Source organism: Bombina bombina, chromosome 1 (assembly GCF_027579735.1).
Source record: "Bombina bombina isolate aBomBom1 chromosome 1, aBomBom1.pri, whole genome shotgun sequence".
Taxonomy (NCBI): Eukaryota; Metazoa; Chordata; class Amphibia; order Anura; family Bombinatoridae; genus Bombina; species Bombina bombina.
In genome coordinates, this window is record NC_069499.1 from 1,119,734,907 (window position 1) to 1,119,759,300 (window position 24,394).

Here is a 24,394-nt window from a genome sequence, read left to right on the forward strand (position 1 = left end):
CACGCTCGTGGAGTTATTTAAGAGTCAGCACTAATTGCCTGAAATGCAAGTCTGTCAAAAGAACTGAGATAAGGAGGCAGTCTGCAGAAGCTTAGATACAAGGTAATCACAGAGGTAATATAACAGTGTTGGTTATGCAAAACTGGGGAATGGCAAATAAAGGGATTATCTATCTTTGTAAACAATAACTTTTTTGGTGTTTACTGTCCCTTTAACTCCACAGAGGGGTTTTCTATGACTTGATTAAGAGTTTTGTATTTCACTGATCACAAGCAATCATTTTTCTCCCTTCCAATGACTTCAAACAGCACACAGGCCTCTGTGGATAAAAACAGGAGGTATCTGCAGCTACATTTTCCTTGTCATGCTTTTTAGCTAGAGGCTTTTAGTTGTTCTGCTGCCCATGTGACTACCCTTTCATTCCAATTACACTGATTTAATTGTTCATCAACACCCTCTGGCCCATAATAAGACCCCCATCCTGCCCCTCCCACCTCACAAGTTACCCCCAGCATGGCGGAGAGAAGCTTCTATCGCTTGTTCTGCTGTTGTTGCTATGAAGACCAAGCTGAGAAAAGCCCTTTAATCAGGTATGACAGTGTCATTCTCCCCTCTAGCAAGGCAGCAGGCAATGAACAAACTAGACTGGACTTTAGAAGTGTGACATCATCCACACCTCTTTAATGTATGCTTGTATGTTAGGGTTTTCAGCAAAGTACAAATACTTTCAAAGGACAGTTCATTTCTTTATGAAAATATCAAATATTCATGTATTTTACAAAAATCCTCTTAATATTTCCATTTATTTAAAAAAAGAAAGAAATATTAAGGCTGAAGAGAAGAGAGTGCAAGAGGTATGTGATAAAAAAGAGATTATATAAAGTACTGTGAGAGAGGATTGTAAGGGAAAAAGAGTACAGAGCTGTAATAAAATAAAATACAATTTTGAGGCAGTCAGAATATAAAGGAGAGAATATAAATGGTTTGACACAAGGTGTGAGAGAAAAAAGTACAATAGTGTTTGATAAGACAATATATTGTGTGTGTGGGGGTCCATCAAGGGAAAAGAGCACATCTGGTGAGCAGAATACACACGTGCCAGGATAAAAAACATAGGAGAAAGAAATGAAGAAGGGGAGACGATCCTCTCACAACAATATTAAATAATGGTTGGTTCTGTCTAGTGGATCCCATGCAGAGTGTTTGGGCTGAAGTAAATTAGGAGACTGTGATTTACATTTTCCCTCTAGTAGAAGTTTGTCTGCATTTGTAGGTTTCATTTTGTAGCCTCAATTTATATTTAGCTCTGTAATTTTTCCTGTACATTTTCAGCCCCCCAAAAATATTTGTAATGTTTATTGACACATGCAGTCAGTTTTCAACACTAGAACCAAGTGAAATATAACATTTAATGTTAAAGGTACAACTTTCTATTTTACTTCTATTAGCAATATTTCTTCATCCCCTTGGTATCTTTTGTTGAAAAGCAGGGACATATACTTAGGAGCCAGCCCATTTCTGGAGCACTATACGGCAGCAGTTTTGCAACAATGTTATCCATTTGCAAGAGCACTAGATGGCAGCAGTTTTACAAGAATGTTATCCATTTGCAAGAGCACTAGATGGCAGCAGTTTTACATGAATATTATCCATTTGCAAGAGTACTAGATGGCAGCAGTTTTACAAGAATGTTATCCATTTGCAAGAGCACTAGATAGCAGCAGTTTTACAAGAATGTTATCCATTTGCAAGAGCACTAGATGGCAGCAGTTTTACAAGAATGTTATCCATTTGCAAGAGCACTAGATGGCAGCAGTTTTATAAGAATGTTATCCATTTGCAAGAGCACTAGATGGCAGAAGTTTTATAAGAATGTTATCCATTTGCAAGAGCACTAGATGGCAGCAGTTTTACAAGAATGTTATCCATTTGCAAGAGCACTAGATGGCAGCAGTTTTACAAGAATGTTATCCATTTGCAAGAGCACTAGATGGTAGCAGTTTTACAAGAATGTTATCCATTTGCAAGAGCACTAGATGGCAGCAGTTTTACAAGAATGTTATCCATTTGCAAGAGCACTAGATGGTAGCAGTTTTACAAGAATGTTATCCATTTGCAAGAGCACTAGATGGCAGCAGTTTTACAAGAATGTTATCCATTTGCAAGAGCACTAGATGGCAGCAGTTTTGCTAGAATGTTATCCATTTGCAAGAGTACTAGATAGCAGCAGTTTTACAAGAATGTTATCCATTTGCAAGAGCACTAGATAGCAGCAGTTTTACAAGAATGTTATCCATTTGCAAGAGCACTAGATGGCAGCAGTTTTACAAGAATGTTATCCATTTGCAAGAGCACTAGATGGCAGCAGTTTTACAAGAATGTTATCCATTTGCAAGAGCACTAGATAGCAGCAGTTTTACAAGAATGTTATCCATTTGCAAGAGCACTAGATGGCAGCAGTTTTACAAGAATGTTATCCATTTGCAAGAGCACTAGATGGCAGCAGTTTTACAAGAATGTTATCCATTTGCAAGAGCACTAGATGGCAGCAGTTTTGCAAGAATGTTATCCATTTGCAAGAGCACTAGATGGCAGCAGTTTTACAAGAATGTTATCCATTTGCAAGAGCACTGTATGGCAGCAGTTTTACAAGAATGTTATCCATTTGCAAGAGCACTGTATGGCAGCAGTTTTACAAGAATGTTATCCATTTGCAAGAGCACTAGATGGCAGCAGTTTTACAAGAATGTTATCCATTTGCAAGAGCACTAGATGGCAGCAGTTTTACAAGAATGTTATCCATTTGCAAGAGCACTAGATGGCAGCAGTTTTACAAGAATGTTATCCATTTGCAAGAGCACTGTATGGCAGCAGTTTTACAAGAATGTTATCCATTTGCAAGAGCACTAGATGGCAGCAGTTTTACAAGAATGTTATCCATTTGCAAGAGCACTGTATGGCAGCAGTTTTACAAGAATGTTATCCATTTGCAAGAGCACTAGATGGCAGCAGTTTTACAAGCATGTTATCCATTTGCAAGAGCACTAGATGGCAGCAGTTTTGCAAGAATGTTATCCATTTGCAAGAGCACTAGATGGCAGCAGTTTTACAAGAATGTTATTAATTTGCAAGAGCACTAGATGGCAGCAGTTTTACAAGAATGTTATCCATTTGCAAGAGCACTAGATAGCTGCGCTATTTCCTGCCATGTAGTGCTCTAGATGCCTCGCTAAGTATCTCATCACCACAGAATATCATGGGAGCAAAGTAAATTTCAGAATATAAGTAAATTGATTTTTTTTTTAATTTTATGTTCTCTCTGGATCACAAAATAACATTTGAGTTTCATATCCCTTTAACCCCTTAACGACCACAGCGCACCCTGTAAGTTGCTGGTCGTTAAGGGTTTCTCAGGCCATAATAACACGGGTGTTTTACCTACTTGCACAGAAGGAAGAAATAACAACTGAAACTTACACAAAAGTCAGAGTCTGTAATCTATATGCTGCAAATTGCCTGCATGAGCTACATACTGCACTGTGATTGCATAGAGCAGTCCACAAACTAATTTACTGCTAGCCATATTCCGCCACAATCAATAAAGATAAGATTATTATACTCACCAGGGTTTTTAACACAATGTGCAGAGTTTTGCAAATCATTAAAGGACCACTCAATGCAGTAGAATTGAATAATTAACAAGCATAATAAAAAGATAAATATTTTAACACCTACTCTGAATTTCAAATAAGCAATAGATATTTTTCTGACAAATGTATTTTTTCTCCCATGTTCCATCCCCCTGTACTATGTGACAGGCGTCAGCCTATCACAGACTAGTATACGTATACCCTGTGAGCTTGTGCACATGCTCAGTAGGATCTTGTTTCCCAAAAGTGTGCATATAAAAGACTGTGCAAAATTTGATAATAGAAGTAAATTGGAAAGTGTCTTAAAACTGCATGTTCTTTCTAAATCATAAAAGTTTATTGTGACTTGAGTGTCCCTTTAATTCATTAAGTGACAGTTAATGTGAGCATTAGCATTAAATAGCAAATACATTTTAGATATAATAATGTATTCAAAGCAAAGATAAGTTTGTTAGAGCATGCAAACAAAGGCCTAGATTTAGAGTTTGGCGGTAGCCGTCAAAACCAGCATTAGAGGCTCCTAACGCTGGTTTTTACCGCCCTCTGGTATTTGGAGCCAGTCATTAAAGGGTCTAACGCTCACTTTCCAGCCGCGACTTTTCCATACCGCAGATCCCCTTACGTCAATTGCGTATCCTATCTTTTCAATGGGATCTTTCTAACGCCGGTATTTAGAGTCGTGGCTGAAGTGAGCGTTAGAAATCTAACGACAAAACTCCAGCCGCAGAAAAAACCCAGTAGTTAACGCCGGTTTATAAAGCTCTTAACTACTGTGCTCTAAAGTACACTAACACCCATAAACTACCTATGTACCCCTAAACCGAGGTCCCCCCACATCGCTGCCACTCTATTAAAATTTTTTAACCCCTAATCTGCCATCCGCACGCCGCCCCAAGGTACGTTATACTTATGTACCCCTAATCTGCTGCCCCTAACACCGCCGACCCCTATATTATATTTATTAACCCCTAATCTGCCCCCCTCAACGTCGCCTCCACCTGCCTCCACTTATTAACCCCTAATCTGCCGACCGGACCGCGCCGCTATTATAATAAAGTTATTAACCCCTAATCCGCCTCACTCCCACCTCAATAACCCTATAATAAATAGTATTAACCCCTAATCTGCCCTCCCTAACATCGCCGACACCTAACTTCAAACATTAACCCCTAATCTGCCGACCGGAGCTCACCGCTATTCTAATAAATTTTTTAACCCCTAAAGCTAAGTCTAACCTTAACCCTAACACCCCCCTAAGTTAAATATAATTTAAATCTAACGAAATAAATTAACTCTTATTAAATAAAGTATTCCTATTTAAAGCTAAATACTTACCTGTAAAATAAACCCTAATATAGCTACAATATAAATTATAATTATATTGTAGCTATTTTAGGATTTATATTTATTTTACAGGTAACTTTGTAATTATTTTAACCAGGTACAATAGCTATTAAATAGTTAATAACTATTTAATAGCTACCTAGTTAAAATAAAGAGAAATTACCTGTAAAATAAATCCTAACCTAAGTTACAATTAAACCTAACACTACACTATCAATAAATTAATTAAATAAAATACCTCCAATTACCTACAATTAAACCTAACACTACACTATCAATAAATTAATTAAATACAATACCTACAAATAAATACATTTAAATAAACTAACTAAAGTACAAAAAATAAAAAAGAACTAAGTTACAAAAAATAAAAAAATATTTACAAACATAAGAAAAATATTACAACAATTTTAAACTAATTACACCTACTCTAAGCCCCCTAATAAAATAACAAAGCCCCCCAAAATAAAAAAATGCCCTACCCTATTCTAAATTAAAAAAGTTCAAAGCTCTTTTACCTTACCAGCCCTGAAAAGGGCCATTTGCGGGGCATGCCCCAAATAATTCAGCTCTTTTGCCTGTAGAAAAAACACATACAATACCCCTCTCCCAACATTAAAACCCACCAGCCACATACCCCTAATCTAACCCAAACCCCCCTTAAATAAACCTAACACTAAGCCCCTGAAGATCTTCCTACCTTATCTTCACCTCTCTGGGTATCACACCGATCCGTCCTGGCTCCAAAATCTTCATCTAAGCCCAAGCGGGGGCTGGCGATCCATAATCCGTCGGCTGAAGAGGTCCAGAAGAGGCTCCAAAGTCTTCATCCTATCCGGGAAGAAGAGGCGATCCGGACTGGCAACCATCTTGATCCAAGCGGCATCTTCTATCTTCATCCGATGACGACCGGCTCCATCTTGAAGACCTCCACCGCGGACCCATCTTCTTCTTCCGACGACTTCCCGATGAATGACGGTTCCTTTAAGGGACGTCATCCAAGATGGCGTCCCTCGAATTGCGATTGGCTGATAGGATTCTATCAGCCAATCGGAATTAATCAGATTGAGCTTGCATTCTATTGGAGTTGCAGTGGCGTTAAATTATGCTCTACGCTCCCTTTTTGGAGCCTAACGCACTGAAAACCCAGCCAATCTGTGAACTCTAAATACCAGCGGTATTTAAAAGGTGCGGGAGAAAAAAAGCACGCGTAGCTAATGCACCCCTTTGGCCGCCAAACTCTAAATCTAGCCGATAGATTGTTAGAGCATTCAATGTTATCACTGTGGACCCTGAAAGCCAACATTTTCATCCCCCATGTATGGAGTTAAACACATGGTTAAATTACTGCTCAGGATCTGCAGAAAACTGCTGGTCCCAAGCAAACAAGATCTTTGAGCAACGGTATTCAAGCATATCATGTTTGCACTACAATGTCCCTTAAAGTGACAGTCTAGTCCAAATAAACTTTCATGAATCAGATAGGGCATTTAATTTTAAACAACTTTGCAATTTACTTTTATCACAAATTTTGCCTTGTTCTCTTGGTATTCTTAGTTGAAAGTCAACCCTAGGAGGTTCATACGCTAATTTCTTACACCTTGAAGACCACCTCTTATCTGAATGCATTTTGACAGTTTTTCACCACTAGAGGGTGTTAGTTCATGTGTGTCTACAGTAGATAACACGCACGTAGAGGTACCTAGGAGTCAGCACTGATTGGCTAAAATGCAAGTCTGTCAAAAGAACTGAAATAAGGGGGCAGTTTGCAGATATACAAGATAATCACAGAGGTAAAAAGTATATAATTATAACTGTTGGTTATGAAAAACTAGGGAATTGGGTAATACAGGGATTTTTTTAAAAAAACAATAGAAATTCTGGTGTTCACTTTCCCTTTAAAGTCTAAGGGAATTTTATAGATAAATGTTTTGAAAAACATTTCAAAATGATTGTGATCAACCCTCATATTAGTTGTTGTTTAAAATTAAAGTAATATGTTTAATCTTTTTTGTCTCTATAAAGTAATGGGCACCGCCATGTTGAAATTTAGGTTTCTCTCACCTAAACTCTTTTTCTGAGATCAATTAGGGACATAAAGGGAAACCTAGGATTCAACATAGCAGCACCAATTTCTTTATAGAAATTCAGCCTGCAATTTTCAGGGTTAAATGACAGTAAAAGGGAACAATTAAAAAAAAATGAATGCAAATTGCACAGCTTTTTTTTTTTTTTTTTTACTACTCATGATAAAACATTGAATGTTACAATCTCAAAGTGTTTAATGTCCATTTTAAACATTTGTTTTGGATTTCTGGTATATACTACATGTATATAAAATGGTTTAACTATTTAATGTAGTAGAGACCCTTACAGGTAACTACATAACTCACATTAAATCATTTGTACAAGCAGCATCACAACCTGCTAAGTCAGAGACTCATATTCCCCCCCCCCCCCCCCATTAGGGCAACCCCCTATCTCCATAAAGGAACCATGATTACTTACCACCATTATACCTAATACAGATAGCACTATCGACCCCCAATTGTTAATGAATGGCCCTAAGGCAACAGACTACAACCAAAATTGATGTACAGGATACAAGTAATGATGTTTTTTATTTAATGTTTTGGCAACTAATTTGTTTTCTAAGGCTTGTTGAAATTTGCCTCTTCAGCTAAAAAACAGTTAGTAATACTTAAAGTATTACAGTAAAGTCAATATTAAACTTTCATGGTTCAGATAGATTATGCAATTTCCTTTCATGTAAGTGGCAAGAGTCCATGAGCTAGTGATGTATGGGATATACATTCCTACTAGGAGGGGACAAAGTTTCCCAATCCTCAAATTGCCTATAAATACACCTCCCACCACACTGATTCCTCAGTTTTACAAACGTTGCCTCCTGTGTAGGTGGTGAAGTAAGTTTGTGCTTGATTTCTTCTATGGTAGGCGCTTCTAAGCATTTTGAAGCCCAATTCCTCTCAGAGTACAGTGTTTGTCAGAGGAATGTGAAGAGAGTATTGCCTGTTGATTTCATGGTTTCACTCATGGGAAATCTTTTCAAAGGCTCTCTGTTATCGGTCGTAGGGATTCATTCTCTACCTTCCTTTTCAGATCGACGATATACTCTTATACCATTACCTCTGCTGATCTGTTTCAGTACTGGTTCAGCTGTCTGCTATATGTGGATGGGTGTCTTCTGGTAAGTATGTATCATTTTTTAAGACACTCTCAGCTGTGTTTGGCGCATTATATTTTGAAGTTTTAAATATATATTGCATATATTTGCCATGAGCCAGGTCTATGTTTATTTCAATTTGCAGTCTAACAGTTTCAGCATGGAAAATTATGTTTGGGAGAAATTTTAAATATATGTGTTTACTTATATTTGTCATGAGTCAGGTCTATGTATATTTCCCTTTTGAAGTCTAGCAGTTTCAGTATGAGAATCATGTTTTAGGAAGTTTATTTAAACTTTTTTCGTATCTGGGGTTTCAGTCTTTTTTTCCCAATTAGACTTGTTTTTCCTTAATTTTCGCGGGCAAATCTAGGCTCGCGTGAACACAAAATGCTGTTGTTTATTGCATCATTCTTGGCGCAAATTTTTTTGATGCGAAGTTGCGCCCTATTGTGGCGCAAGTTTAGTCTTTTCCTGCGTCTTTATTGACGCTAGTTGTTTTGGCGCGAAGTCGCACTTGTTATGGCGCGAGTTGCGTCATTTCCTGGTGTTGGTTTGGCGCCCAAAACATTTTTCACCTCCTTTTGCGTCGTCCGTTATACTTGGCGCCAACATTTTTTTGTTATTTTACCACATTTCCTTTTATGCTTCTTGCTCTCTTTATATTATAGAGAGCTATGCTGTTTGCTTGTTTTTGCTTATTTTTTTAGCATAAGCATTTTTTCCCATTCCTGAAACTGCTATATGAGGAAATTGAATATTTTGTTTAAATGTTAATTTTTTTCCTTTTACATTTTGCAAGATGTCTCACTGATCCTGACTCTGATGTTACTGTAGAAATTAAGATGCACTGAACACATTTCTCAGGTATCACAGTTAATATACTTAAATCCCAAAACTCAACTCTCTCTGACTTGGTGGTTAGACCATCATCATATTATTCAGGGGGCCTTCTTTGTTCGTCCTTCTTGGACTGTATGCTTACAGTTGCAAGTTTTACAGGTTGGGGAGCTGTCTGGGGTTTGCTGACAGCACTAAGGGTTTGGAAACCTCAAGAGGCGAGGTTAGCAATCATTATTTTAGAACTCTGTGCTATTTTCAGAACTCTTCAGGCTTGGCCTCAATTTAAGAGAGAATGTTTCGTTAGTTTTCAGACAGACAATATCACAACTGTGGCATATGTCAATCATCGGGGAGGGACTCGCAGTCCTTTAGCGATGAAAAAAAGTATCTCAAATACTTTTTAAGGGGGAATTCAACTCCTGTCTAATTTCTGCGATTCATATCCCAGGTGTAGACAATTGGGATGCGGATTATCTCAGCCGCCAGACTTTACATCCAGGGGAGTGGTCTCTCCATCCAGATGTGTTTTTTCAGATTGTACAGATGTGGGGCCTTCCATAAATAGTTCTGATGGCCTCTCATCTAAACAAGAAATTTCCCAGATACCTTTCCAGGTTCAGGGATCCTCAGGCGGAGATGATGGTTACGTTTAACAGTTTCTTGTTTTCTGCTTACAATTTTCCGCCCTTGGTTCTCCTTTCAAGGGTGATCTCCAAGATCATAATGGAACAGTCTCATGTGTTTCTGGTAGCACCAGCATGGCCTCACAGGTTTGGTATGTGGATCTTGTCCAGATGTCCAGTTGCCAGCCTTAGCCACTTCCTCTAAGGCCAGACTTTTTGTCTCAAAGGCCGTTTTCTCATCAGGATCTCAAATGGTTCAATTTGAAGGTATGGAATTTGAACGCTTAGTGCTTAGTCATAGAGGTGTCTCTGACTCAGTGGTTAACACTATGTTACAGCCTCGTAAATCTGTTTCAAGAAAGATTTATTATCGGGTTTGGAAAACTTATATTTCATGGTGTTCTTTTCATAACTTCTCTTGGCATTCTATAGAATTCCTAGAATTTTATAATTTCTTCAGGATGGTTTGGATAAGGTTTTGTCTGCAAGTACTTAGAAGGGACAAATCTCTGCTCTTTCTGTTTTATTTCATAGAAAGATTGCTAAACCTCCTGATATTCACTGTTTTTGTTTAGGCTTTGGTTCGTATCAAAGCCTGTTATTAAATTAATTTCTCCTCCTTGGAGTCTTAAATTGGTTTTAAGGATTTTGCAGGCTCCTCCTTTTGAGCCTATGCATTCTTTGGATATTAAACTACTTTCTTAGAAAGTGTTGTTTCTTTTGGCTATCTCTTCTGCTAGAAGAGTTTCTGAGTTATCAACTCTCTCTTGTGAGCCTCCTTATCTGATTTTCTATCAAGATAAGCTGTTTTGCGGACTTAATTAAAATTTCTTTCTAACGTTGTGATTTCTATCAACATTAGTAGGGAAATTGTTGTTCCTTCTTTGTGTCTTAATCCTAAGAATTCTCTGGAAAGATCTTTACATTATTTGGATTTCAGAAAGACTAGTCTATTTGTTGTTTTTTTCTGGTTCCAGGAAAGGTTAGAAAGCCTTTGCCATTTCTTTGGCATCTTGGTTAAAGCTTTTTGATTCACAAAGCTTATTTGGAGGTGGGGCAGTCTCCGTCTCAGAGAATTACAGCTCATTCCACTAGATCAGTTGTTTCTTCTTGGGCTTTTAAGAATGAAGCTTCGGTTGATCAGATTTGTAAAAGCAGCAACTTGGCTTTCTTTGCATACATTTACTAAATTTTACCATTTATTTGCTTCTCCTGAAGTAGTCTGTGGTAGAAAAGTTCTTCAGGTAGCTGTCTCAGTTTGATTTTACTGCTTATGATTTAAGTTTTTATGAAGTTTATAAGAAAAACTTAATTATTGTTTGGATTTAATTTCTCAGCGGAAATAGCTGTTGTTATTTTATCCCTCCCTCTCTAGTGACTCTTCTGTGGACTTCCACATCTTGGGTATTTTATCCCATACATCACTAGCTCATGGACTCTTGCCACATACATGAATGAAAACATAATTTATTTAAGAACTTACCTGATAAATTCATTTCTTTCATAGCGGCAAGAGTCCATGAGACCCACCCTTTTTTGTGGTGGCTATGATTTTTTTGTATAAAAGCACAATATTTGTTCCTGATCCTCTTTTTGTATGCTTTTTTTACTCACTTCTTGGCTATTCGTTAAACTGAGGAATGAGTGTGGTGGGAGGTGTATTTATAGGCATTTTGAGGTTTGGGAAACTGTGCCCCCTCCTGGTAGGAATGTATATCCCAGACGTCACTAGCTCATGGACTCTTGCCACTATGAAATAAATTAATTTATCAGGTAAGTTCTTACATAAATTATGTTTTTAAACAACTTTTTAATCTACTTCTGTTATCTTATTTGCTTCATTTTCTTGGTATCATTTGTTGAAAAGCATACCCTTGGTAGGGGAAAAGCAGCAATGCACTACCAGGAGCTAGCTGTTGATTACTGGCTGCGCACATATGCCTCTTGTTATTAGCTCACCACTTGTGCATTGCTGCTCCTTCAACAAAGGCTACAGAGAAAATGAAGCAAATTTGATAAACTGGAAAGTTGTTTAAAATAGTATATGCTCTTTTTAAATCATGAAAGAAAAATGTTTCATGTACATTAATTCAGCATCAGTGGTGCAGAAACATACAGTCTATTTCCTGCTAATTTAATTAGCTTTTGCTTAAAGGGGCAGTATACACAAATTTTCATATAACTGGATGCAATAGACACTATTATAAATAAGAATATGTACAGACCTTTTAAAAACTTACTTAGAAGCTCCCAGTTTAGCATTGTTGATGAGGTTATGCTGGGACACCCAGTGAAAGGGACTGGGAAAACAAAAAGAGCAGACATCCCCTCCCCCCCCCCTCCCCTGCATATGAACAGACAGATTACATAAACAGGAGCCTGCTGGAGTCTGTAAACGTGTGTATACATCTGACAGTGTGGGGCTTGGTTAGGAGTCTGAAAATCAGCACAACGTTATTAAAAAATAAGCAAAACTATACATTGTTACAAAAACACTCCTAGCTAGGTTATATAAATGGATCATCTACAAAACATTTATGTAAAGAAAAATCTAGTGTACAATGTCCCTTTAACATTTTACAACAAACTCATATTTAAAAGCTGTTTTTCAAATGCATGACATAAATATTTTACCTTCTGTCAATGTTACTTGGGACATGAAACCCATGATTCAGATACAGATACAGAATACAATTTTAAACAACTTTCCGATTTACTTCTATTTGCTTCATTCTTTTGTTATCCTTTGCTGAAAGGTTTATCTAGGAAGCTCACCCCCTCTCTCCCCCCTCTCGCTCTCCCCCTCTCACTCTCCCCTCTCTCTCTACCCCCTCTTGCTCTCTCCCTCCTCTCGCTCTATCCCCTCTCTCCCCTCACTCGCTCTCTATCTCTCTCTCCCCTTTCTCTCTCTCCTCTCTCTTTCTCTACTCTCTCTCCCCTTCCTCTATCTCTCCTCTCTATCCCCTTTCTCTCTCTCTCTTTCTCTCTCTCTCTCTCTCTCTCCCTCTCTCTTTCTTTTTTTCTTTCTTTCTCTCTCTCTCTCTCTTTCTTTCTTCTGTCTCTCAACTGTATTTTTATTTTGAGACAAAAGCAGTTAATTAGCTCAAACAGTTGTATGAAGCACATTAGGCAAGGAGTCCACATCTGGTTACCCCCATCACCCTTAGGGAGATTATCCGCAGGGTCATATTTACATATGCAAAACAGAAAGAGAAGCAGTCTGCCAGGAATGAACAGCAGCATCAATAGCTTGTTCTATGGCCCGGTTACCACCTGGAAGTAGCTTCTTTCTGCCCAATTGTGCTTTTCACAGAGGAAAACTTTCCTGTAGTATATCAGTCTGATCCTGCCGACATGGTCAGTCCAGCAACAAAATACCAGGCAATTCTCCTCTGAACAAGGAACATGACAACCTCAGACTATCGTTTTGGCCTCCTTTGGGCCTCATCAGTGAGGTGCAGCCATATTCCTCTAAGCACATTGGGCAAGGAGTCCACGTCTGGTTACCCCCATCACCCATAGGGAGACTATCCCCAGGGTCATATTTACATATGCAAAACAGAAAGAGAAGCAGTCTGCCAGAAACGAACAGCAGCATCAATAGCTTGTTCTATGGCCCGGTTACCACCTGGGAGTAGCTTCTTTCTGCCCAATTGTGCTTTACACAGAGGAAAACTTTCCTGTAGTATATCAGTCTGATCCCGCCAGAAAGAAGCTACTCCCAGGTGGCAACGGGGCCATAGAACAAGCTATTGATGCTGCTGTTCGTTCCTGGCAGACTGCTTCTCTTTCTGTTTTTCTTAATTGTAGTGTTGGCACTTTGAGATATGTAAGTTGCTTTCATGTTGCAGTTTGGGCACTCAAAAAAGGTCGCCATCACTGCCATATATATATATATATATGGGCTTGTATAGAGATATTAATATACAGTATATATATATATATATATATATATATATATATATATATATATATACAGTAATTACATGTATGGCAGTCAGGTACAAATTGGCACAGTCATATTTCTTTCGTAAAATGATGAGTCCATAGGTGTCCATAACATGTCGGATATATTTCCTGCCTCTAGGAGGAGGTCAAGAACCCTCACATAGCTTTAGCCCCTCACACTTTCTCTACCCACTTTGTTCTCTTCCTCCGAGGTAAAAGGTTGATAGAAGTGCTCAGCAAGCAAGATTTTATTATTTTCTATCTAATCATTTTTGGGGAGCTCAGACCTGATTTGTGACCAAGTACTCCTCTTCCATCTTGGCTCTGGAAAGACTTCAGGATAATTTCTCCAAGAGTGAAGCAGGGGTAAAGGAATACCTCAGTTATGGCATCTCAGTACCCTCACGTGTAAATCTCTCAGCCATAACTGTCCTCAGGCATCACAGGGATCCCATCCCTTAGCCTCTACCTGAGGGGTTGCTGGTATATCCACAAGTATCTTCTGCAGTATATTTACTTTCACTGGATGGGTTCTCTACTGGATCTGCATTCTGTGAGGGAGAAAGGCCTCGGCAAGCTGGTAAGATATAGTGGAGAGGAGCTGCAGTCCAGATAAGTGACTCAGACAGTAAACACAGCCCAGGAACTATCCATAGTACTATCCTTATATAAGTACTGCTTAGTTGGGGGTTCACAGCCTTTACACATAGTCCTTTACCTATGTGTTTAACACCAAACATTTTGGTATTCAGAGTTAAAATCTCTCATTCCATTGCCCTATTACCCCTTAGCAGCTCTTAGTATGTTTTTGACTTGGGTTCAATAATTTGTGTTTTTTTCTTCTGGGGTCCTGATGTGTTTTTATAGGCTGTTTGTTGTATTTTTGGTAAATACACTTATGATTTAAAGCTTAGGAATATATCTTTATTCCATTTACTTTCAGTTTTGTTTTTGGTGCCATGTCTGTACCCCCATCTAATATGACTGACCCATTGGAAGAGACCCCTAGAGAACATACTGCAACACAAGAACATACTGCAGTCCATTATCCCTGTTTATTATGCAAAACTGTTCCAGTTGACCACATTAACCAGTTGTGTGCTAATTGTGTCCAACATCTCCAATTCACAACCCATAATCCAGCCAGTATAGCATCTGGTAGGCATTTAGTGCTCATGCCCATTTATATGGCTCAATGGGATTCCACATACTTTTCTCCAGAGTTTAAAACAAGTCTTCAAATGACTATGACAGAGTTTTTAGCTGCTATTCCAAAACCAAAGTAAGCGTAGACTAAAATCAGGAGATTTACCTCACACCACCTGTAACACGCAGTGTCCTATTCCCTAGGCTCAGTTACCCCCAAATCTCTGACTCAGCTGAGTCTCTTTCTCAGGGTGAAATCTCCTCTGAAGACCATGATTCAATAAATGAGCCAAAGACCGATTCCATGTTTAGATTTATAGTGGACTATAACTGCTTCCTGCTTCAAATTTTGAATACCTTACAACTATCAGAACTGAATACAGAGGATTCCAAGTCTGTAAATAAGTTGAATCAGGTTTTAAATGCTCTGCCCAAAGTACCTTAGGCCTTTTAAGCACCATACTTGGTTACAAAATATATAGCCAAACCATGGAATAAACCAGGCATTCCTTTTACACCTTCTAACAGGTTCAAAACAGCCTGTGAATTAGTCCCTAAGATTGATGGAGCTATTTCCACTGTAGCTAGATGCACTACTATTCCTATGGAGGACAGTTCTGCGTTTAGGGAGCCAATGGACCACAAATCCTTGCTTAGGAAATTATTCTCCCAATCAGCTCTTCAGCTTAGATTTGTAGTAGCAATCACCTGTGTGGCCACTGTGGTATCCTTCTGGTGGGATTCTCTTTCTCAGATGATTTCTGATCAATCGTCTGAGGATATTTGCAACTGCATTAAAATACTTAAGATGGATAATGATTTAATTTGTGATGCAGTTTTTGACATCATCAAAATTGATGTCAAGAATATGTCCATTGCTGTTTTATTAAGGAGAGGTTTATGACTTAAATCTTGGCCTACTGATGGTCTCTAAGAATTGGCTATTATAAGTCCCTTTTGAAGGGAAGATGCTTTTTGAATCAGAATGGACTTTATTATCAATACTGTCGGGGGGGGGGGGGGGGGGCTTTTCTACCTCAGGACAAAAAAATCATTTTCGGTCCTTTCGCTCCCCTAGAGATCAAACGTCCAGAAGTTTGAATCCTCCAAGCCTTCCTGGAAGATTGGATCTTCTTGGTCTAAAAACAAAACAGACCAAAAGGCCAATTCAAATTACAAATCTGCATGAAAGGAGAGCCCCCAGTCCAGAAGGTCTTCTGGTAGGGGGCACATTGATTGGGTTTAGAAGGCCTGGTCTCCATCAGTTCAGGATTCCTGAGATCAATATATATATATTGCATAGGCTTTCGTACCAGACCTCCCTGGGAACGCTTTTATCTCTCTTGCATTCCAAAGGATCCTGTAAAGGTGGCTGCCTTTGTTCAATGTGTTCAAGACTTAGAGGATATGGGATCCAATCTGTTCCAATCTTTCAACAGGGACAGGGTTTTTATTCCAACCTCTTCATTGTCCCAAAGAAGAAAGGCATCTACTGTCCTATCCTGGATCTAAAGACTCTGAATAAATTTGTTTGTGTACTTTCCTTGAAAATGTAAACAATCCATACCATTTTGCCTCTAGTTCGGGAAGGTAAATTTATGGCAACCATAGACTTAAAGAATGCATATCTCCACATCCCATTTCCCAAGGATCATTTCCAGTTCCAAAATATTTTCTTTTCTCAACAAACATTACGAATTTGTGGCCCTCCACTTCAGTCTGGCCACATCCCCTCACATCTTCACAAAGGTATTAGGGGTTCTCTCAGCAGTGATCAGAGCACAGGGAATCTCAATTGTCCAATATATGGACAATAATTTGGTCCAAGCTCCATCTCTTTCTATGGCTACTACTCATACCCACAGAATGGTATATTTCCCTCAGGAACATAGATGAAAAATCAATGTCCCCAAAAGTTCCTTATCTCCAGCAACAAGGGTGGTTTTTCTGGGGGTGATAATAAACTCTTTTCAAATGCGCTTGTTTCTCACAGATACTCGCAGAACCAAACTTCAGACTGCCTATCAATTCCTACATATGACTCATTCCCTATCTGTAGCACATTGTATGGAAGTAGTGGGTCTTAAGGTAGCAGTGTCAGACACAGTACCTTTTGCTTGTTTTCATATTCGGCCTTTCCAATTGTCAATGCTAACAGTGGCCAAGGATTGCTTCCATCTGGAAGAACAGATAGAGCTCAGTTCTTCAGTCAAACAATCTCTCTCATGTTCTTTTCTTTGGCCTTTCTGGACCGTAGTCACTACAAACGCATCCTAGAACTTTGTGCGATTCCTAAGGCCCTTCAATCTTGGCCCCTTCTCAAACAGGAACAATTAATTTGATTCTCATCATCAGGGAGGGACTCGAAGTCCCTTAGCTATGCAAAAGGTATCTCACATTATGTCTTTGGCAGAGGAGAACCACTGCATCCTATCGGCTATTAACATCCCCGGAGTGAACAATTGGGAAGAAGATTACTGAAATCATCAGTCTGTCCATCCAGGAGAAAGATCTCTTCATCAGGACATGTTCGATCAGTTAGTCCTGAGGTGGGGTCTTCCAGAAATAGATCTAATGATGTCCAAATTTGAACATAAACTTCCGGTTTATAAGGGCAGATCAAGAGATCCAAGAGCTCACATGATAGATGCTCTAGTCTGTCCTTTGAGCTTTCATCTGGCCTTTCTATTTCCTCCGTTTGTTCTTCCAAGAGTCATTGCCAAAATCAAACAGTATTTAGATTCTGTAATTCTGATAGCTCCAGCGTGGCCCCGCAGAACTTGGTATGCAGACCTAATTCATATGTTATTTCTTCCTCCATGGGCTCTACCCCCTAAGGAAAGATCTGCTGTCTCAAGGACCTTTATATGATCTGGATCTCAAATCTCTGAATTTGACAGTGTGGAGGTTGAACACCTAGTTCTCAAAAACAGAGGTTACTCCGATTCTGTTATTTCTACATTACTGCAAGCCAGAAAACCTGTCATGCAGAGGATTCCATAATTTGGAAAGCTTACTTTCTTTGATGTTCTTCTAGAGGTTTCTCTTGGAAATCTTTTAGAATCCCCAGGATTCTTCAGTTTATCTGCTAGTTCTTTAAAGGGTCAGATTTTGGCATTATTTGTTTTGTTTCACAAAAAGCTGGCTAAGTTGCCTGACATTCAATCTATTGTTCAAGCCTTAGTGAAATTTCACCCTTTTATTAGGCCCATTTCTTCCACTTGGAATTTGAATCTGTTTTTTTCTGTTTTGCAAGGTCCCCCCTTTGAACCTATGCATTTGCATTCTCTGGACATAAAGTTATTATCGGGGAAGGTACTCTCTCTTCTAGCCATTTATTCTGCTAGAAGAGTTTCTGAATTATCAGATTAATCAGGAGATTGTTGTTCCTTTTCTGTGCTCGCATCCTTCTAACTCTAAGTAACAGTTACTACACAATTTGGATGTAGTCAGGGCCTTAACATTTTATTGTCAGGCTACTAAAGATTTTAGACTTCTAGCTTAATTGTCCACTTTTCAGGTCCCAGAAAGGCTCAAAAGGCTACAGCGGTGGCCTTGGCATCATGGCTGAAGCAGTCTATTCATAAGGCTTACATGGCTGCGAAAACACCACCTCCATAAAGAGTAACTGCTCATTCTACTAGGTCTGTATCTACTACTTGGGCCTTAAAAAATTACGCCTGCTTGGAACAGATTTGCAAGGCGGCAACTTGGTCTCCTCTCCATTCCTTTACTAAATTTTACCATTTTGATATTTATGCTTCTTCCAAAGCTGATTTTGGCTGTAAAGTCCTTTAGGGCACAGTGTCAGGCAAATATTACCTGCCATCATTTTGTCCCACCTGTCCTTAACATGGACTCTCAGCTTGGGTATTGTATCCCACATGTTATGGACTCTCCTTATCTTATGAAAGAAAACTGAATTTATACTTACCAATAAAAAAAAAATATTTTGGGATGATGAGAATCCACAGGACCCACCGGTTTTGTTATATGGGCGACAGTTCTTACACCTCTTAACCCTGCTTTCTGTCTTTCCTACCTTTTCTGTCTCTCTCCACTGCATGGCTATACATAAACTGAGTGGGGAGAAGAGGTGGGAGGGATTGAAGCTCTTTTGAGTGTTCTTTACCTCCTCCTAGTGGAAAGAAATATGTCCCACATGTTATGGACACCTATTGACTCTTATCCAGAAAGAAAGAAACTTATAGGTAAGTATAAATTCTGTTTTTCCCACATTTCTAGATTGTTAGAGTAGGATAGAAAAAGTTTTTTTATATACTTTAAATGCTGTAATTTCTCCATAAAATATATATATTTTTAAAATCACTATTTAGAGCAGCCCCACTTTCATTTTGACACAAGATATCACCCAAATTCCTAGGTTGCAAGCAGTCCCAAGGCAGACATAATAAACATTGTTTATATTATTCTAGCCTCTGTTCCTGAACTGCCTTTTCTGGTCTGGCCTGACGTCAGAGATATACTGACCTGCTAGCCTTAACTCTGCTATACCTAGCCTACTTGCAATTACTCTGCTAGACCTTACCCGTTGGACATCACACTGCTACATCTGGTGACTTTCTGCTATTCTTAAATACTTGCTTTCCATATCTCTGCTATATCTGACCTGTTAATCATACTCAGCAATTCTTACTATTGGCCATACCCTTCTATGCCTGACCTGCTATACAAACATTGTAGTCCTTGCTCTAAATCCTCTGCCCCGCTGACTACTCTACCATAACCATTTCTGCTGTACAGACACAACCAACCTGTTTGTTACCTTTGCCTTGTAAATACCCTGTAATTCACTTCATGCCAGGTGCTTTATTTGACAGCACATTGATGTAACTAAAGATATACTTGCAAGTTTTGTCTCTGCTCAGGTCATATTTTGTAAGGGCAACCTTTCTAGATTAGACCTGTGCTGGATTCTGAACTTGTAGCAATCTCCTGCCATTGATCTGGCATCACGTCTACCAGTTTCTCTGTAGTCCCAGGCCTTTTGTCTATCATTTGATTTACATAAATTACATTGTTTCCAGTACAGTACCTATAAAATGATTGCATTGTGTTATTTGAGCATAGTTTTTATACAATGTTAATTATGTATGGTCCAAGGATCTTGTTTCGAGTTGCTCTTGCTATGGGGAAGGGGGCTGAAATGTTATTGTGCATATAATATATACATGTAGCATGACCATCAAAGAAGAGCATGGTGGTAGTAGTGGTGCATAGTGTGAAAATAATCTAGATTAAATCAGTACTAGTAAATATTCTCTGTAAGAGTATGGTCCATAGAAGGTCCTCAAAATCCATCAGAGTCCATAAATGCTCTTATTTGGAATGCTCTTATGTGGTGGGTGCCTGTATTCCTATCTGTAGTCAATCTTGAAGGAGGTCAGTCTCCTTTAATCATCTGTACAAAACCAAAACTTAAAGGGACAGTCTAGTCAAAATTAAACTTTCATGATTCAGATAAGGCATGCAATTTTCCATTTATTTTTTATCATTAAATTTGCTTTGTTCTTTTGGCATTCTTTGTTGAAAGATAAACCTAAGAAGCCTCATATGCTAATGTATAAGCCATTTAAGGCCGCCTCTTATCTCAGTGCATTTTGACAGTTTTTCACAGCTAGACAGCGCTAGTTACTGTGTGCCATATAGATACCATTGTGCTCTCTCCCGTGGAGTTACCTAGGAGTCAGCACTGATTGGCTAAAATGCAAGTCTGTCAAAACAACTGAAATAAGGGGGCAGTCTGCAGAGGCTTAGATACAAGGTAATCACAGAAGTAAAAAGTATATTAATATAGCTGTGTTGGTTATGCAAAACTGGGGAATGAGTAATAAAGGGATTATCTATATTTTATAAACAATAAAAACTCTGAAGTAGACTGTCCCTTTAAGACTGAAGCAAGGCTACAGTTTACAATACAAAATAAGTTCAAACTAAAGAAGTAAAGCCATTAGGAACACTACGAATATATAAGCATATAGTGCTGAAGCTTTTTGAGATGCTTTTTTCTACTCTTTGTGGCATTTGTATCCTAGAATCCATGTGGCGCGATATATATTTTTTTTTATGTGAATGAAAACTACGATAGGATTTTCATTTTTTGTGCTTGTTCATGCTGAATAGTGTGAAAAACCTAACAAGTTTTCACGTGCTTGTGTATCCCCCCCATAGAGATTAATGGGGGGAAAAAGTGGTGAAAAAAAAACTAACACCTGAGATCGTGCAAACACCAACGCCTTTTCGCATTCCCCATAGAAGTCAAAGAAAAAAAAATAGTTGAAAAAAAATATTTACAGTATATACATAGTTAAAATCTTTATTAAAAATGATTATTGCATAAATATGTTTTATCAGGTTTTTATCTGCTTAATGGCAAAGGGCTCTAATGCACTTATATGTATATATGTCTATATGTGTGTACATATATATTGATGTTTTTATGTGTGTATATATGACTGTAAATACATATATATATATATATACACACATATGAATACATTAATATTTATGTTGTACATAAGTGATGTGCGGTGAGGTCATAGGCCAGTGAGGCTTTGACAGCCTTTGACAGTGTACCAAATAAGTGTAATTACACACACTGCCTCAACTGCCTCCTATGACTACACATCACGTATATACGTGTCTCAATGTTAAAGCCATTTGCCTGCTTTTTTTTTCTAACACACGAGATCTCCAATCTTTGAGCACTTTTTTGTACAATATTTTCTTTTTAAATAATTTTTATTTGACAGTGTTAATATGAGTGTAACTGTACTTTGTAATGTATTTTTGAATTGTTTTGTGCAACTTTTTTGTTTTTGGAAAACAGTAAACCACAGTTACACTAGTAATATAAGCAAAATGAAAATGGCTCACAAAAACACAATTGCATTAGCGCAAAACTGTTTGCACCTCGCTTGTAATCTAGCCTTAAATGATTAGCAGAAAATGGTCCAGTCAGCTGGCTAAATCTAGAGGAGAAGGTGACTGTATGCTGTGCTAATGAGTGTTTAATGTATTTTCCCTTTCAAGTATACCTGTTGTTTATGCTTTCTTTGTCTGTTTGAAAATGATTGCAAGCACTAGATCTCCTTTGCACCTGAATTCATTCCATTTATAGTTCAGCCCCAACCATTATATAAATAATGTATAACGCAGTCTTTTACTTGATCAGTATATTTTATATTTGTTCCATATGTGCATTCCAGATGAAGTTTGTAATTGTAGTGTAATGACTGCACCAAATCATTGCAGTTTGTGGTGATCCTCAAGAATTAATGTTATTTTTTGTTTTCCACCCTATTGGCAGTGACACATTGTTGTATTTTGACCGCGAAGTTAAGAGGAGAAGGGCAGAGGAGGCAAATTTATGGAATGAGCCACAAGATGTATCTCACACAGAGAGGGATGATGATAGAGACCTCTATAACTTACTGCAAAAGAGGGCACGGACACGCCGAGGTTCAGAGGTCAGTGACTGTAAATGAGCAAAGGCCTAGTTTATGGTCAAAGAGGTGAATGTTTAAAGGGATATTTTCATGCAAAAATGACATGCCGTAATTTGTTAGAGCATATAATTTTTGCATTTCTGATCCTAATTATGCATTTAACCCACCACAATGACTGTTATTTTTTTAATCAAAACAATCATAATCCTACTGACTCAAACATAGCCACAGTATTCAATATCCACTTCCCCCAATGGCACTAACTAATAATGGAATGGCACTAACTAATAATGGAATGGCACCAACTAATAATGGGTGTCGATCACCGAAAATCAAATCCACACTCAAATCCAGAATTGCCAATTTGTGCTCTTTTTACATTAAATCATAACCCTATGGACTACACAGCCAATTACAAACATCTATAACATGACCCAACATGCAACATTGTTGAATACTATAAAAACAGCAATGCAACTCCTCTATTTTCAGATGTGCATCTGTTCACATAGAAGTGTTTTTACATTTATTTGATGGTGCTGACGTGTACAGTATTCATATTTGGCACAGTTCAATTGTTATCATAAAAGTGCATCACAGTTATAGGTATGAGCAGCACCATTTTGTTTTTTGGGTACAAAATCATAGTTTATCCAATGTGTTTTATCAGTCGATCTATGGGAGTTGAGTGCTTACCGAGTGACTTTGTCTGTTGAATTTGCTATGTTTATTTTGTTCTTGATATTTAATTTGTTTGGGTGGATTATGATCACCCAGGTCAATGCTGTTCATGCATTGTATGCGTGACTTTAACGATATCTGATACAATATTTGTCTAATACAAGAAAGGTGTTTAATTTGGGATCATTCCTCGTAGATTATGTTGCATATTGGGAGTGAACTAACCATGACTAGATTAGAATTAACAACATAGTTAGCTACGATTAGTAATACAAAAATAACGTACAGTAACAAATTAGAGCCATTTCTGTACTACACTAGCTTTTTAGTTAACAGCACAAGAAGACAGTAGCTAGGGATTAGGGACTTTGTCAAGCACAGTGACAAATCAAAGAGTTCATAGATTAAGCTGGGAATCAGCTGTACATGTAGACTCAAAACTCTCAAAGAATAAAAAATGGCATCAGGTGGCATTCTTTGTGCTACTCAAGATTTCTCTCTCTTTTTCACTCCCTCTTAGGGTTACCGTAGGCTCAGCTTTGATATCAGTGCACATAGACAGGTGCGCAAGGATGTACTGGACCGTTGGAAAGTGCTGTTGGAAAATATGGGTAAGAGTTGGGATACCTTCTGGATGTTGCATAATAGCATGGCTACTGCTAGTATATAGTTATATCTTCCCATTTCTCACCATCTATTTCTCGTTTTTAATCATCTCTGAAGCATGTTATTTCTTTTTCTCACTATAGACCTTAATATATTGATACAGTGTTGATTAACTCCTTAAGTGCAAATAACATGATCTTCATCCATACAATGGGGTAAATTTATTATATAGCTGTAGCGGATCATGTCCGCCTGACATCACTAAATGCTGACAGTATACGCTGTCAGCAATTAACATTGCACAAGCATTTCTAGTGAAATGCATGTGCAATTCCGCCCCCTACGCATTCGCGGCCAGTCGGCTGCTAGCAGGGGGTGTCAATCATCCTGTCGTATCTTATGTCCGATGCTTCTTAACTTATGTTTCTGGCGAGCCTGAAGACTCAGGCAGAAACAGCTGCATCCGCTGCTTAGTAATTCGGTCCCAATGTATTTAGTGTGCATGATGAAGTTACCAAATCCCAGAAACTCGGAAGTGCCTGTAAGGCCCACAGTACTTAAGGAAGCTGAATGGGGTAGTTGGTATTCAAACCCCATAATCTCACCACCCTTAAGCCCTAGACAACCTCAGCAAACCCCTTTAAATGGTCTTGGGGGATAAAATGTAAGCTTTTTTTATTTTTTAAATATACACTAGTCTTAAAGGGACACTAAACCCAAATTATTTTTTTCATGATTCAAACAGAGCAGCAATTTTAAGCAACTTTCTAATTTACTCCTATTATCAATTTTTCTTCATTCTCTTGTTATCTTTATTTTAAAAAGCAGGAATCTAAGCTAAGGAGCCGGCCCATTTTTGGTTCAGACCCTGGATAGTGCTTGCTGATTGGTGGCTACATT

At 38.3% G+C, this 24,394-nt stretch overlaps 1 protein-coding gene across 1 annotated transcript in view; it reads left to right on the forward strand.

Moving 5' to 3' along the window:
* The first annotated feature begins 507 nt into the window (after window positions 1-507).
* The window catches only part of LOC128645207 (melanoregulin-like), a 69,553-nt gene continuing 45,666 nt past the window's right edge, over window positions 508-24,394 (forward strand). Inside the window, exons 1-3 of the mRNA XM_053698030.1 lie at window positions 508-590; window positions 22,069-22,228; window positions 23,409-23,499. Of these exons, the coding sequence (XP_053554005.1) occupies window positions 514-590; window positions 22,069-22,228; window positions 23,409-23,499 (328 nt within the window). The 5' untranslated portion in view covers window positions 508-513. The remainder of the gene's footprint in view (window positions 591-22,068; window positions 22,229-23,408; window positions 23,500-24,394) is intronic.